Below are 12,189 nucleotides of genomic sequence, written 5' to 3' on the forward strand. Positions count from 1 at the left end.
ATGATAACAGCAATATCCATAACAACAAAAAAGTGGGTGTATCCAAAAATGAAAGATCTTCCCTTATTCATACTGAAGACCCTGCTTGGTTAGGCACTGGTAATTGAAACTTTGTGCTAATCCTATAATCTTGCGGGGGGGAGGAGTGGGCAGAGTTTAGCATTCTTTGTTTGCTCAGTAAGAGAGGAAGTATCAAAGAGGTAATTGTAGCGCCAGGGGCCGGCGGGAGAGCGGTGATGTGCTTGTGGAAGAATGCCCTGAATTGGCTCAGACCTGCCGTGCACAGGTCTCGTATATTACCAAGGTTGACGGTGCCGACTCGGAGAAAGGTCCCTGGTCCTTCAAAACTGCAGATTTAGTGCCTTATTCGGTTAACATTTACCACCGCATCACCTTTACACTCCGGTTTATTTGCTACCAAAAAACAGACGCATAGCAGCCATTTTTCCACTGCTTTGTTTCAGCTTCGTAATAACAGCAGTTGGTTGTAATGCTGACAGTGCTTTCTGAATATGTCCACTGCTAATTAATTTAGTTTGGGTGTAAACACGGGTTGGTGGGCACAGGCTGGCAAGTTCTAATTTGCTTTCAGTGCATCTCGTGATTGATTTGTTGAGAGGGAAATCTGGCTTTCTAAGGGATTGTGTCTCCAGTAGCTGACTTAAACCTGGAAAATAGCCTTTAAGTAGGGAGTCTTCTTTTGTCTCTGGCCATCTGACGAGACGGGCCCTGTTATGATTGGGCACATCACAGCGATTACGGGTCACTGTTCGTCAATGCACATGACTGCAAAATCTGGTGGCGATCCAACTGTTACCCAAGTTGCAGGAGGGAAAGGGGAGGACATGGGGGGGATGGAAGGGCAGAGGGGATCTGTCTGGGGTGACTTGCTTTAGAGAAACGCTGTCACCATGCGCCGTTAACCAGGACGGTGTAACTGCCAACAGACACCCACCGCACAGACTTGCTATCCAGCTGCTTCCAGGCAGGCACCAGACCGGTCCCCATTGTGACCAGTTTTATAATTAATGGGGCTAGCATGGTGACGCTCCCTGTGTGCGTTCGAACCAAACAGCTGGGGCCAGCTTCTGTGACGAGCCGGTCAGTAGACACCATCTGTTGATCCTCCCGCTCCGGCAGTGAAATTCTCTGCCACTTCAAAAGGGTTAATTCTCCTTCCCAAAGCTGTGTTGCTCTTGGCACCGGCTGGGGGACTTCAGAAGAGGAGCTCGCTGTCACATTTCCTCATGCAGTTTCCTGTTTAGGGATTGCAGATCCTGAAGCAGGCAAGGAGATAAGATTCCCATGAACTGGAAGGAATTTAGAGGGGCAGGGGTTTACAGGCCAGCATTAAAAGAAGAACATAATTAATACTGATGATGTGGAAAGAGTATTACAGGAAATTCAGATGGGATTGGGGCTTATTAAAGCTGAACTGTTACACAGTCATTACATATGGAAAAACAAATGAATGCTTATCCAGTTGCAATGTAAAACTGTGCTTCTCCTAAACTGACTAGTAGTTTTCAGTTTGTCTAATGAGGTCATGAAGTGTAAAAATCAACATGGCACAAAACAGTTTTAACAGTGCTTAATGTATTAATTATTGAGAATTCCCACAAAATACAAGTGAGCCAGCTGTGATAAAATCCAAGCCAACAACACTTGCATGTGTATTAGAGTTGTACAATCAGATAGCCCTGTTTTTTTTATGCAGAATACAAATTAATGCCTTAATTTTCTCAGAAATGTTGGTACATAACTACAGAGCCTTGTCACATTATATTAAGAACAATTGTATCTGCAAAACAAACCAGTATCTAGTAGTTCGAGCTCGTGTGCTACGCAGTGCCCGGTGTGGACACTCAGAACGTTTTTGAGAAATGGCTTTGCTGTAAGTGTAAAATGCCGGGACTTTATCCTTCCTGTTTCAGGCCCAACACCGGGACTCATTTATCCAGCAACGCTACGGGAAGTATGACCTCAGCGACCCATTCCTGGCGCTGCAGAGAGACGGCGAGACGGCAGCGCCCGCACATGCCCACGGGAAGAAGGAGACTCCGGTGTGCACCAACCCTCTGACAGTGCTGAAGCTGGTGATGGCTCAGTGTAAGAGGATGCAGGAGAGGATGGTGTCACAGCTGGCCGCAGCAGAGAGCCGACACCGAAAGGTACCAATGGACCTGGAGAAACGCAGGCCTCATACATTGATAGCTACCAAATTCCCAGTATAATTCTTTAATAGGTAGTAGAAGCAGTCTGCAAGTTGTTACGCTACCCTGGAGCCTGGTCTAGTCACTGGTCTGGACTTGGATTGGAAATTAAAAGCATTATTATGATTATCACGATTAATGTTATTATTTACAAAATGAGGTAAAAGAGAACAGCCTCTACTGCCCTCCTGTACCGGAGAATCCGTTTCACATGAATAATCGCAACAATTTTTGATCAGCCCCTCTCCACACAGTGGCTGAATTAGAGACGAACAATAGCTCTCTTTAGCCCAGAGATCTGACGAGTGAAACTGTCCCCCTTTTGTTCTCCCTGGCGTTTTGTGTCTGGGGTTTCGGACGCAGACAATAGCCCTGTGATTTCCCCCAGCACAGGCCGACTGACCCAGAGAGAGCGCCCGCAGCGGCCTGCAGCGTGCACACGGGGAGCCCAGCGCGCTGACAGACTCACCCTATTTTTAACACTCAGTCCCTAGACATGAGCTGTCAAACTTTCAGCCATCACTGAAGCGCGATCACTGCCCAACATGTCACGGCTAGACCTTCATCATCTGGCATGGAGCAAAGTCACTGAGCTTTGACGCATTAAAAATTAACAACCCCATAAATTATACATTTGATCAGTATTCCCACAGTATATATTTGCCCCTATGTTTATAAATATCAGCTTCTGCTCTATCGGGCCCTGCAGGGGGCACAAGGCTTCTGTGGCTGGAGTTTGTCTGCTCTGTTTTTTGAAATTGGTGACCTCCAACAGGCACATGCTTTTTCTGTGGTGGTCTCCCATCCAGGCCCAGCCCTTACTTCCCTTCTGAGATCTGACCATAGCAGGCTTCATGGTTGTATAGCAGCTGGTTATATGGTATTGCTGCCAGGGTTTAAATAAAACCAAAAATAGTGTCCAAAACTGGAACATGAACCCCAAAGTGAACTAGTCTGTTATCAGTTCCATTTCGATTTCCAAATGCAGTGGTGTAAAACTTAGGTAGTCCCATCAAATTAAAAACAATAGATCACAAATCAGCATCAGGGGCTTTCTATTCAGATCCCACTTTAGCATTGTAGCCTACCCTGACTCCAGCCATGATCAGTATTGTTCTGCTGGGTTTCTATTAATAACACAACCTCCCTTAGCCTTAATCATGTCCTCAATTCCAGTCTAATTCAGATTATTGTCAAAATGACTGTATGGAGAGAAATAAAACTAAAAAGATATAACCTTTTACGTAAAAACAGCCATTTGCCCTACTCTCACTGCTGCCCCCTGTTGTCTGTGGCAGGTAATCGCAGACTTGGAGGAAGAGAAGCGCAGGCACGCTCAGGACACGGCTGAGGGCGACGACGTCACCTACATGCTGGAGAAGGAGAGAGAGCGCCTCCTACAGCAGGTACCTGGTGATCCGAGCACAAATGACAACTCCCCGCCCCCACTGTAGGACCACTTGCAGAACAGCTTCCTTATCTATTGTAAATGCCCTGCAAAATATCCTGCTGAATACTTTTCATACGCCAAAAAAGATGCGTTAATTGAAGGATCTACCAATCCAGCATCATCGCCACTGAGAGAGAACTTTGTAGTCTGGCTTAGGGTGAGCATCACGTCCAGGACCTGACCACGCAGGCCAGAGAAACGCAAGCAGCAGACCCGAACAGAGACAACATGAATCGTATTCTGACGTATCCTCTCGATATGGAAGCAAATAAGAATCCTGAGATGAAAGTAAAGCTTTCTTCACTTGAAGAGTATGGGGACGTGATAAGAATATCCGTCAACTAACTGTGTTTACCAAGACCCAGCAGGGGTGGATACTACAGCCAACTCAGATTAAGGCCTTGCTCTGTGGCCAAGTAGGCTACAGCATTGGTGCGAAATTGGCAGAACGATGCACGGGCTGGGAGAGCAAGCAAAACACCAAAGCTCATTCTGAAACTTCGACCAGATAAAGATAGCTTGCAGGCCTTACTCTTTATCCCATTATTGCAAATCCAGCTAGCCGTACTGCCCTGGTCTTGGGGGAAACAAGGAAGCATATTTTTTAATGTCAGATCGAGGCAGGGCAAACTGTGTTCCAGTCCTGACTGGCATTTTTACAGTACAAATCTCAAAACAAAACAAAATAATAGGGGGCATATTTATAAACACATTCCAACATGCTACATACCTAACTCCGAGCATTACCACATCTTGTCAACTGTTCCCCTCATAGAGATTAAAAAAGAGGTCTAAAAGGTGTTAACATTTGGCAGATTATGTTCCATGAATATGGCCATAAGAGCTTGATATATATTTAAAAGGATAACACTGAGCCACATTTGTGTGGAAAGTGTATCTGTGTTCGTTCGGAGCAGTAAACCGATGGCTCATGCTGTTGTGGTCTTTGCCTGATAACACGGTGTCCTTACTGGATTGACATCAAACTATGCTGAAAACACTTGTCAACCACTTGTCCATGCCACAACTCCCGACCGGAAGATTGAATCTCAGTCCGAACGCATACATGGGTTACTAACAGATTCAAGCCATTAGTCATTTAAATGGCTTGTGGAGAAAAATGCATTGGGCAATCCAGATTGTTCAAAGTTGAAGAAATAATTTTCAGCCTGTTACGGTCCAGTATGCATCTGAACCCTTTCGCTTTCGTGGCTGTGCTGAAGGGAAGCGGCTGGTAACAAATGTTTGGACTTGCATTCTTTCTCGCACTTGATGAGTTATGAGCACAGACCGGCACGGTTATTTGTGTCAGGTATCTGTAGGCTATGGGGCTCGATTGTTTTGAATATACTGACATATTTTGTTTATGTATTCTCTGTACAACAAAGATCTACTTTTCCTTATAAATATTAATATAAAACATGGAAAGACAGTGGACAGAATGCGAGTGATTTCTCTGGCTGCCCATTGCATCATACCGTGGCTTCCTTCCAATGCCTGCCTGTACTAGGCATTGCAGTGGGCAGGCACCGGGTGCGATTGTTCCACCATCGTCAAAAATGGAAAAGTTATTGTTCTGTTATGCAGAAGTACGCACCATGGCCAGGGAGAGGAAACACACGTGAGGCCAGCCGGGACTCGGTTCGAAACAAAGCAATGTTATGTAATATTGTATACCAGGATGTTCTCCCCTACAGTTCAATTCCCTCCCCACTGAGAGGATGTTTGTATGCCCTGACTTGGGGCTGCTAAAGGGCTTGGTTACTTGGCCTTCTTTTGTTTTTCTGTGCGTTCGCTGCTGAACATGTCACATGGGTTGTGCATGCTGTTCCACTGTGCTGTGTGTTCTGCACAGACTGCCGCCGGCCTCACTGTAAAACACTCGGTCGCGTCTGAACACGTCTGCCACCTGACTGGGAGGAAGTGTGTTAGGGAAATTAATGGTGTTCAGTAACTGCACTGAAGGCCATTTTATTGAACCTAGTGATCATTCAAGTTCACTGTACATCCAAAGTGCTTTACTGTCTAATAGGATGAAAAGCATTGCGCTGTCTCCCCGAAATGCACTGTTAAAAAAACCATATTAAACTCATCAGCCTTGACACACAGTTTATATGGAAATGAGACACAACACCAAGCACACAAAGGAGCAGGCAGCATTGGGTGTTATTCCTCTTTGCTCTTGCTTCACTTGGAAACTTGAGTTATACAGATACTGATGACTGACTTTTATTATGGTCTTTTAAGAACTGGCCGGCACAAGTGGTATCTCATACTGATTGAGCGCCCTCTTGTGGCTGTCCGTGGAAAGATTCACTTCCCGGTGCTAGTGCGTGCAATAAGATTAATTCTTAACATACTGCGCACCTGTAACCATGTTGTTGTGCATGTGTTGCAGCTGGACTTCGAGAAGGCGCAGGTGAAGCGGCTGGAGAAGGAGCAGAAGAAGCTCTCGGGGCAGGCAGAGGAGGACCGGGCCCAGCACAAACAGCTCTCCTCCGCCCTGGCAAAAGAGTGCAAGCGTGCCAGCAGCCGGGCAGCCGAGGAGGGCCAGCGGGTGGCGGAGCTGAGCCAGCGGCTGGAGGAGCAGCGGGGGGCGGCCCGGGGACTGCAGGCCGAGCTGGAGGCGGAGAAGAAGCGGGCGCTACAGATGGAGGCCCGGGCAGAGAAGCAGCTGGCCGAGTTCGACACGGAGAGGGAGCAGCTGAGGGCCCGGCTGAAGAGGGAGGAGGGCCAGAGTCGGGAGCTGCAGGAGGAGGTGGAGAGACTGAGGAGGGAGCTGGTGGTGCTCGGAGGAGGAGGAGAAGGAGAAGGAGTAGGAGTAGGAGTAGGAGTAGGAGTAGGAGTGTGTCCGAAGATCGTTCCCCCAGTGGAGTCAGTCTCCTGCCAGACAGATGCTGGGGAGAAACCCGTCAAAGTGTCCGCCCAGGCCAAGATGAACGGGCACCACCCTGCCAAGGACGTCGACACCGCCCCGGTGGAGAAGATCAGCCAGGAGAACGGCATTGAAAACGGGGGCCTGCACTCACCTGTGCACCCCCACCCAAGCCTGTCCCCCAGCAGCACGGCCTCCTCCTCCCTCACCTCGTCCCCGTGCTCCTCCCCGGTCCTGGCCAAGCGCCTGGCGGGCCTCGCCGCCACCAGCCCCAGCAGTTACCAGTCCTCCTACCAGGCAGGCATCAACCAGCGCTTCCACGCCGCCCGGCACAAGTTCCAGGCGCAGGCAGAGCACGAGCAGCAGGTGGGGGTCACCGCTGCGCCACACTCCCCCCGCGATCTGTCGCCCACCACGGCTGACCACAGCTCTGCCAAGCAGCTGGCCCGCAACACCGTCACCCAGGTGCTGTCCCGCTTCACCAGCCAGCAAGGCAGCAAGCCAGGGTCCCCCAACAACAGCTCCCCTTTTGGCACAGACTACCGCAGCCTGGCTACCCCTTCGCGCGTGGGGGACCACTCCCCCACCTCCGCTAAGCTCTCCAACCCACTGTCCCCTGGGATCAAGTCGCCTACCATCCCTAGAGCCGAGAGGGGCAACCCGCCGCCTATTCCCCCGAAGAAGCCCGGCCTGGCCCAATCCCCAGCCTCCCCCCTGCCCCCTGGGAGAGCCAGCCATTTTCCGGAGCTGTCCGGCAGCTGCGGCCTCAACGTGACCCCCGAAACAGCCAAGGAGCTAGATCTGGTGATGTCCACTACTAGCTAACCCTGACACCAGAACCGCCCCCCACTACCACCACCACCTTCCTTTGATAGCATTCCACAGCCTTTACTCATAGACTTAGTTTGCAGAAACACTGTTTAATTTATTTAATATTTTTTATGGTTATTATGTTTTTTTACTCCTAAAAGATGAAGTGGTAACCTTTTATATGATTACTTCTCTTCATTATTATTATTGTTGTCTTACTGTTTGTCTTGTCATATGATTTTGTACAGCACCTAAAGGATATAAATCGTTACACTTTGGTCCATTAGTGAAGAAGCAATAATACTGACTAAAGCCAGACAGGTGAATCAAGAGAGAGTGCCCACCTGCTACATAGTTAATCAATACCCCCGTATTGGAAATGATACCCCTAACTGTTTTACATAATTCCCCACCCTGTCAACATTGTACATGGCATATCCCGCAAGATGTAACGGGTAAATTAATTGTGACGAGTACACTAAACGAGTGAGGCTGAAATTCCAAAACCCTAGGAATAAGTAGGCCTATTACTCAGAGGAATACAAGAGTATGCATCTTGACGTCCTGCTCACGGTCTCTATAATTTGCACTAGAAGTATATTTCCGCAAGTGTGAAGACTTCTGCCCCTGCCTTCCCTGACCTTAATATACCACCTTTCAACACAAGCTACAATCCCTAAAGAATTTCACTATGATAGACATAAGAGAGTTTACAAACGAGAGGAGGCCATTCGACCCATCGTGCTCGTTTGGTGTACGTTAGTAACTAAGACTATCTGAACTGGGGGAGCAGTTGCCTAGAATGGTGCAGACTGTGACTGCCATTGTGTGCCAATATGACACATCACGGTGCAGGTATACCCTATATTCATGGCAAAAGATACAGAAAATCAGTTTATAATGGCAGGTATGACTTAGTTGATGTCTTACACCATTATGTGTTACCTCAAAGCACCTGAAATGTGTTTAATAAATGCAGGACGAGGGAATTGAGCTCAAGAATGCTTTTAGGGGGTAAAAAAGCAGAGTGGAAAATGTGAACGTGTTTGATGCATTCACTATCCTGTGCTACAGGTGGGCATTAAGCATTACTGTCATTATTTCAGCCGTATTTTGTTCTGATAATGGCTTCAGATGTCAACGTTTGCTACAAATTCTGTATATTGTAATTATAAGGACCAACTCACTTGACACTGTAGGTTTGAAGTACATATGTATAGGCTATATATATAGTAATAGCTCAATTCACTAGTGATACACTGAATTTTTTTTGTGACAGCTGACAAAAGCAAATGATAAAGAACATGGATTTTTATATATATATATATATATATATATATAAATTTTATATATAACGTGATACCAAAATGAATAACCTGACTCTCACTAATGAAACTGTCATTTATTGTCGTGTACATGAAGTCATATTGTGTAGTTTTCTTGGTCATAAGATACTAGGGCTTTGTAATAAGCCCAAAAGGAAATGCAGGAATCTGTAATGTTGTTTCTACTCAAGATAGCACCTCTGAAATCACATGGCTATGGATGATATTTCTTATGATTTGATTTAATTTGATACTGCAATGGTCTACAATGGTTTTCATTTGACGTATATTGAAATTTTGGTTCTAAACAAAAAATAAGAGGAAAAAAAAGGTGCAATGTTCAGGTGAAACAAACTATAGTTACAATGCAATGCTACTAACAAAGACTTTCATATTAATATGATTTTGGTGCCGCAATATAAGCAAGGTATACTTTCAATTTTGAGACTTTGGCAGCTAATATTTTTTCCAAGAATCTTAGTAAAACACGTCTACGTAATACATACCATTACTGTATTCAGCGGGTTGGTGCCAATAGTCACATTTTAGGATAGGAAATTATTTGATCTGTGCCGAATAGGAAACTTTTATGTTAACCTAAACGTCTTCCACATGGAGATGTTGTTTAGCCATGCTTTCTTTTTGCCTTTCTGTGGTTAAACATATGTACATATACACATGCACAATTTGGTATTCAAAGAGGATAGGGGGGAAATGAAGTCACCAGATAACTCCCAAGACCTCACTCAGAAGGTAAAAACATTTCCAGTTCCGACTGTTTTCGTGGATCTAAAAAGAAAGACAGCGCTGCCTCCTGGTGGACTTTGAACAAACACCTTTTAAACAGCGTGAAAGACCTCTTACAGAACGGCAAAATATATAGTGACACTGTCATTTGCCTCCTATATACCTCTCATGTGATCATACGAAGGGGCTGTTCTGAATTGCCATTATGTATTTTGCTCCATTATGCAATTAGCAAAACAATTAGCAACATAAGCAGAGAGAAAAAGGGACACATTGGGAACATGTCTTTGTGTTACATGTTCTCACTTTACAAGTATCAAGACATTACATTTTAAACCTACGTTCATCATTTTTGTTGGCTTGTTTTTGATTTTGTAAGAGGAGGATCTTTTCATTACATACATCTTTGCTTGTTTGTTGTCATAATCAGCATCTCTTTTGCTCCTGGCTCAGTTCTGAATTTAGAAATATGCAGAACCGCCTGTAACAGTAAATACCTATAGATACTGACACAATCGCTGCCCAGAAATGCAAACAGTGCTCTTGAATTCTTCAGTATAATTTGTTTTCTCATGTCATTTTTATTGTTCTTGTCAGTACAGTACAGTAAAAACGACATGAGAAAATAAAAATTGATATTAAAAAAATCTAAAGTTGCATAATTATTACGTTCTTATTGGTCACTGAATTCAAAATATCTAAAGGTGGATTCCACATTGTGGAAGGTAAGTGGGACAAGAAAACGTGACATAAACCCACTGAGAAGTCCAATGACCAGACAGATGTTCTCACATCTTTACTGTGATTCCCAACAGTGAGATTAAGAATACAACTGAGCCTTAATTGAGCCTTGATGTCTCTCAAAAAGGACCTAAAACATTTTGGAAACACTTTATAATTTTGTTTTTGTGCTGTACAGCTACCTGTCTCTTAAACCAAGAGATGAACAGTGAGATTTACCCTAAAAGGCTGACCTTATGTTTCCCACAATATAAAACTGGAAAAAGGTTAAAAGAACCATTAAACAATAAGAGAACAATTAAAGGTTCTGGACATTTATTATTAGAAGCAAAACAATCAGCTCTCGGAGTGGTTAAATTGTGGTTTTGCTTACATCTAGCTTTTTAAGATTTACTTCCTCTTTCAAAAATGTGTCAGCTCTTTCACTTGACTTTTTCCAAGCCAGCGTTGGTTTGCTGATGCTGAGCTGCTCAAAAATGCAGAATATGTCAAGTTTATTCAAAGCCCAATCATTTAGATCTGCATTGATTTATTTGAATGAAAACAGGCCTTTAAATTGTTAACTCAAACTGCTGCAATGAACACAGTGTTGCAACACTACTGGGTTCCCCACAGAGGTGAAGAACTCAACCTGGTGAAGAGAGACGGGTTTTTACCAGCATAGGCAACAGAGAGTCCTTTATTTTTTCCATTTTATGCAATTTTTTATGTGATACAGAGAACTTAAAGGAAAGAAACCTTAAAATGTAGCACTACACTTTTTCACCTGTTTCTCCAGCTGGTTGATAATTACTACTGTTTTGTAATGGTTAACTTGTAATATAGAACAGATAAGCCAAAGCATACTTATTGGAAATAGAGATTTTTTTCTTAAGCGGGGAAGTAGGATGGGATATTTTTCAGAGCCCTACAATTTGCCCTTGTAAAGCCACACAGAAGTATGTATTTGTGTTGTTGTTGGATGGGCCATTTTCTTAAGATCAATCTGTACACCTAAAATAACATGGCTACAATATGTATTGTATATGGAAATATATAGACAAAGCACATTCTTTAACCGCAATAATCGGTGCACTAATTAAATGCATGCATATTTGTACTTTGCTCAGAGATACTGATGACTTGTGTTTCACTCAGTGCCGTTTCTCAATTGAACTGCTGCAGCTGAAAGATCACGCTGTTCAATATATATGCAGGTTCAAGTGCCTGTGAAATGGCATGATGGACTTTACATACCGCCTGGAAAATGCTGCCTCTGACTGTATTTACATCACATTCAACCAACATTACCTAATAAAATGTCAGGTTGGATAAAAACTGTTTTGTACGTTTTTTCTCTTCTTCTACTGCCAGTGAAGTTACGTTTCGGAAAAACTTGTACTTTAAGAATATAAAGGTAACAAATGAGAGATCTTTAAAACTATTTGCTCGACTTTCTTCTAATAATGCAAGAGGTCACGAGCACAATTTGAGGTTGATCGTTCATCGTTCTTGTCTATTCCTGTCACACAACGAGTCCCACAACTCTCTTTTAGAAGAGGATTTGACAGCATAATCCAGGTGAAGTGTGTAGTACCACCGAGCCCCACTGAGAGGTGCTGTTGGATAACTCAATCAAGCCTGTAGAGGAGCACGAGTTGGAATGAGTTTCCTGCAGCTCGGAATACAACCTCTCACTTTACTTTAAGGTATGTCATTTATTTAATAATAATAATATAAAAGTTCATACATATGTAGTCTAATCTCCTGGGCATCTCTGTTGCACTTTATTAAACTATAATTCCTTATGCTCCTGCGCACTTCTGTATTGCTGTTAGCTCTTCTACTGTGTGACTGTGATTTCTCCTCTGCCCCACCTAGCACATACCTGGGAATGAACAACTGTTATGTCTGCACTCGGCACCTCATTGTACCAGCATGTGTGCTAATTGCATTGTGTACTGATTGTTTTACTGCACTTGTGCAAACGCTTTGTGTATAAATTGTAAGTAAATTAATGATATGTAGCATCAATCTGAAGCTCCTACT

The 12,189-nt window shown here is 44.3% G+C and overlaps 1 protein-coding gene across 1 annotated transcript in view; it reads left to right on the plus strand.

Moving 5' to 3' along the window:
* The window catches only part of cttnbp2nlb (CTTNBP2 N-terminal like b), a 34,094-nt gene extending 22,616 nt beyond the window's left edge, over positions 1-11,478 (plus strand). Inside the window, exons 3-5 of the mRNA XM_066703417.1 lie at positions 1,935-2,171; positions 3,512-3,619; positions 6,062-11,478. Coding sequence (XP_066559514.1) covers positions 1,935-2,171; positions 3,512-3,619; positions 6,062-7,363 — 1,647 coding nt within the window. The 3' untranslated portion in view covers positions 7,364-11,478. The remainder of the gene's footprint in view (positions 1-1,934; positions 2,172-3,511; positions 3,620-6,061) is intronic.
* The last annotated feature ends 711 nt before the right edge of the window (positions 11,479-12,189 follow it).

The sequence above is a fragment of the Amia ocellicauda genome, chromosome 5, assembly GCF_036373705.1.
Source record: "Amia ocellicauda isolate fAmiCal2 chromosome 5, fAmiCal2.hap1, whole genome shotgun sequence".
In the NCBI taxonomy this organism is placed as follows: Eukaryota; Metazoa; Chordata; class Actinopteri; order Amiiformes; family Amiidae; genus Amia; species Amia ocellicauda.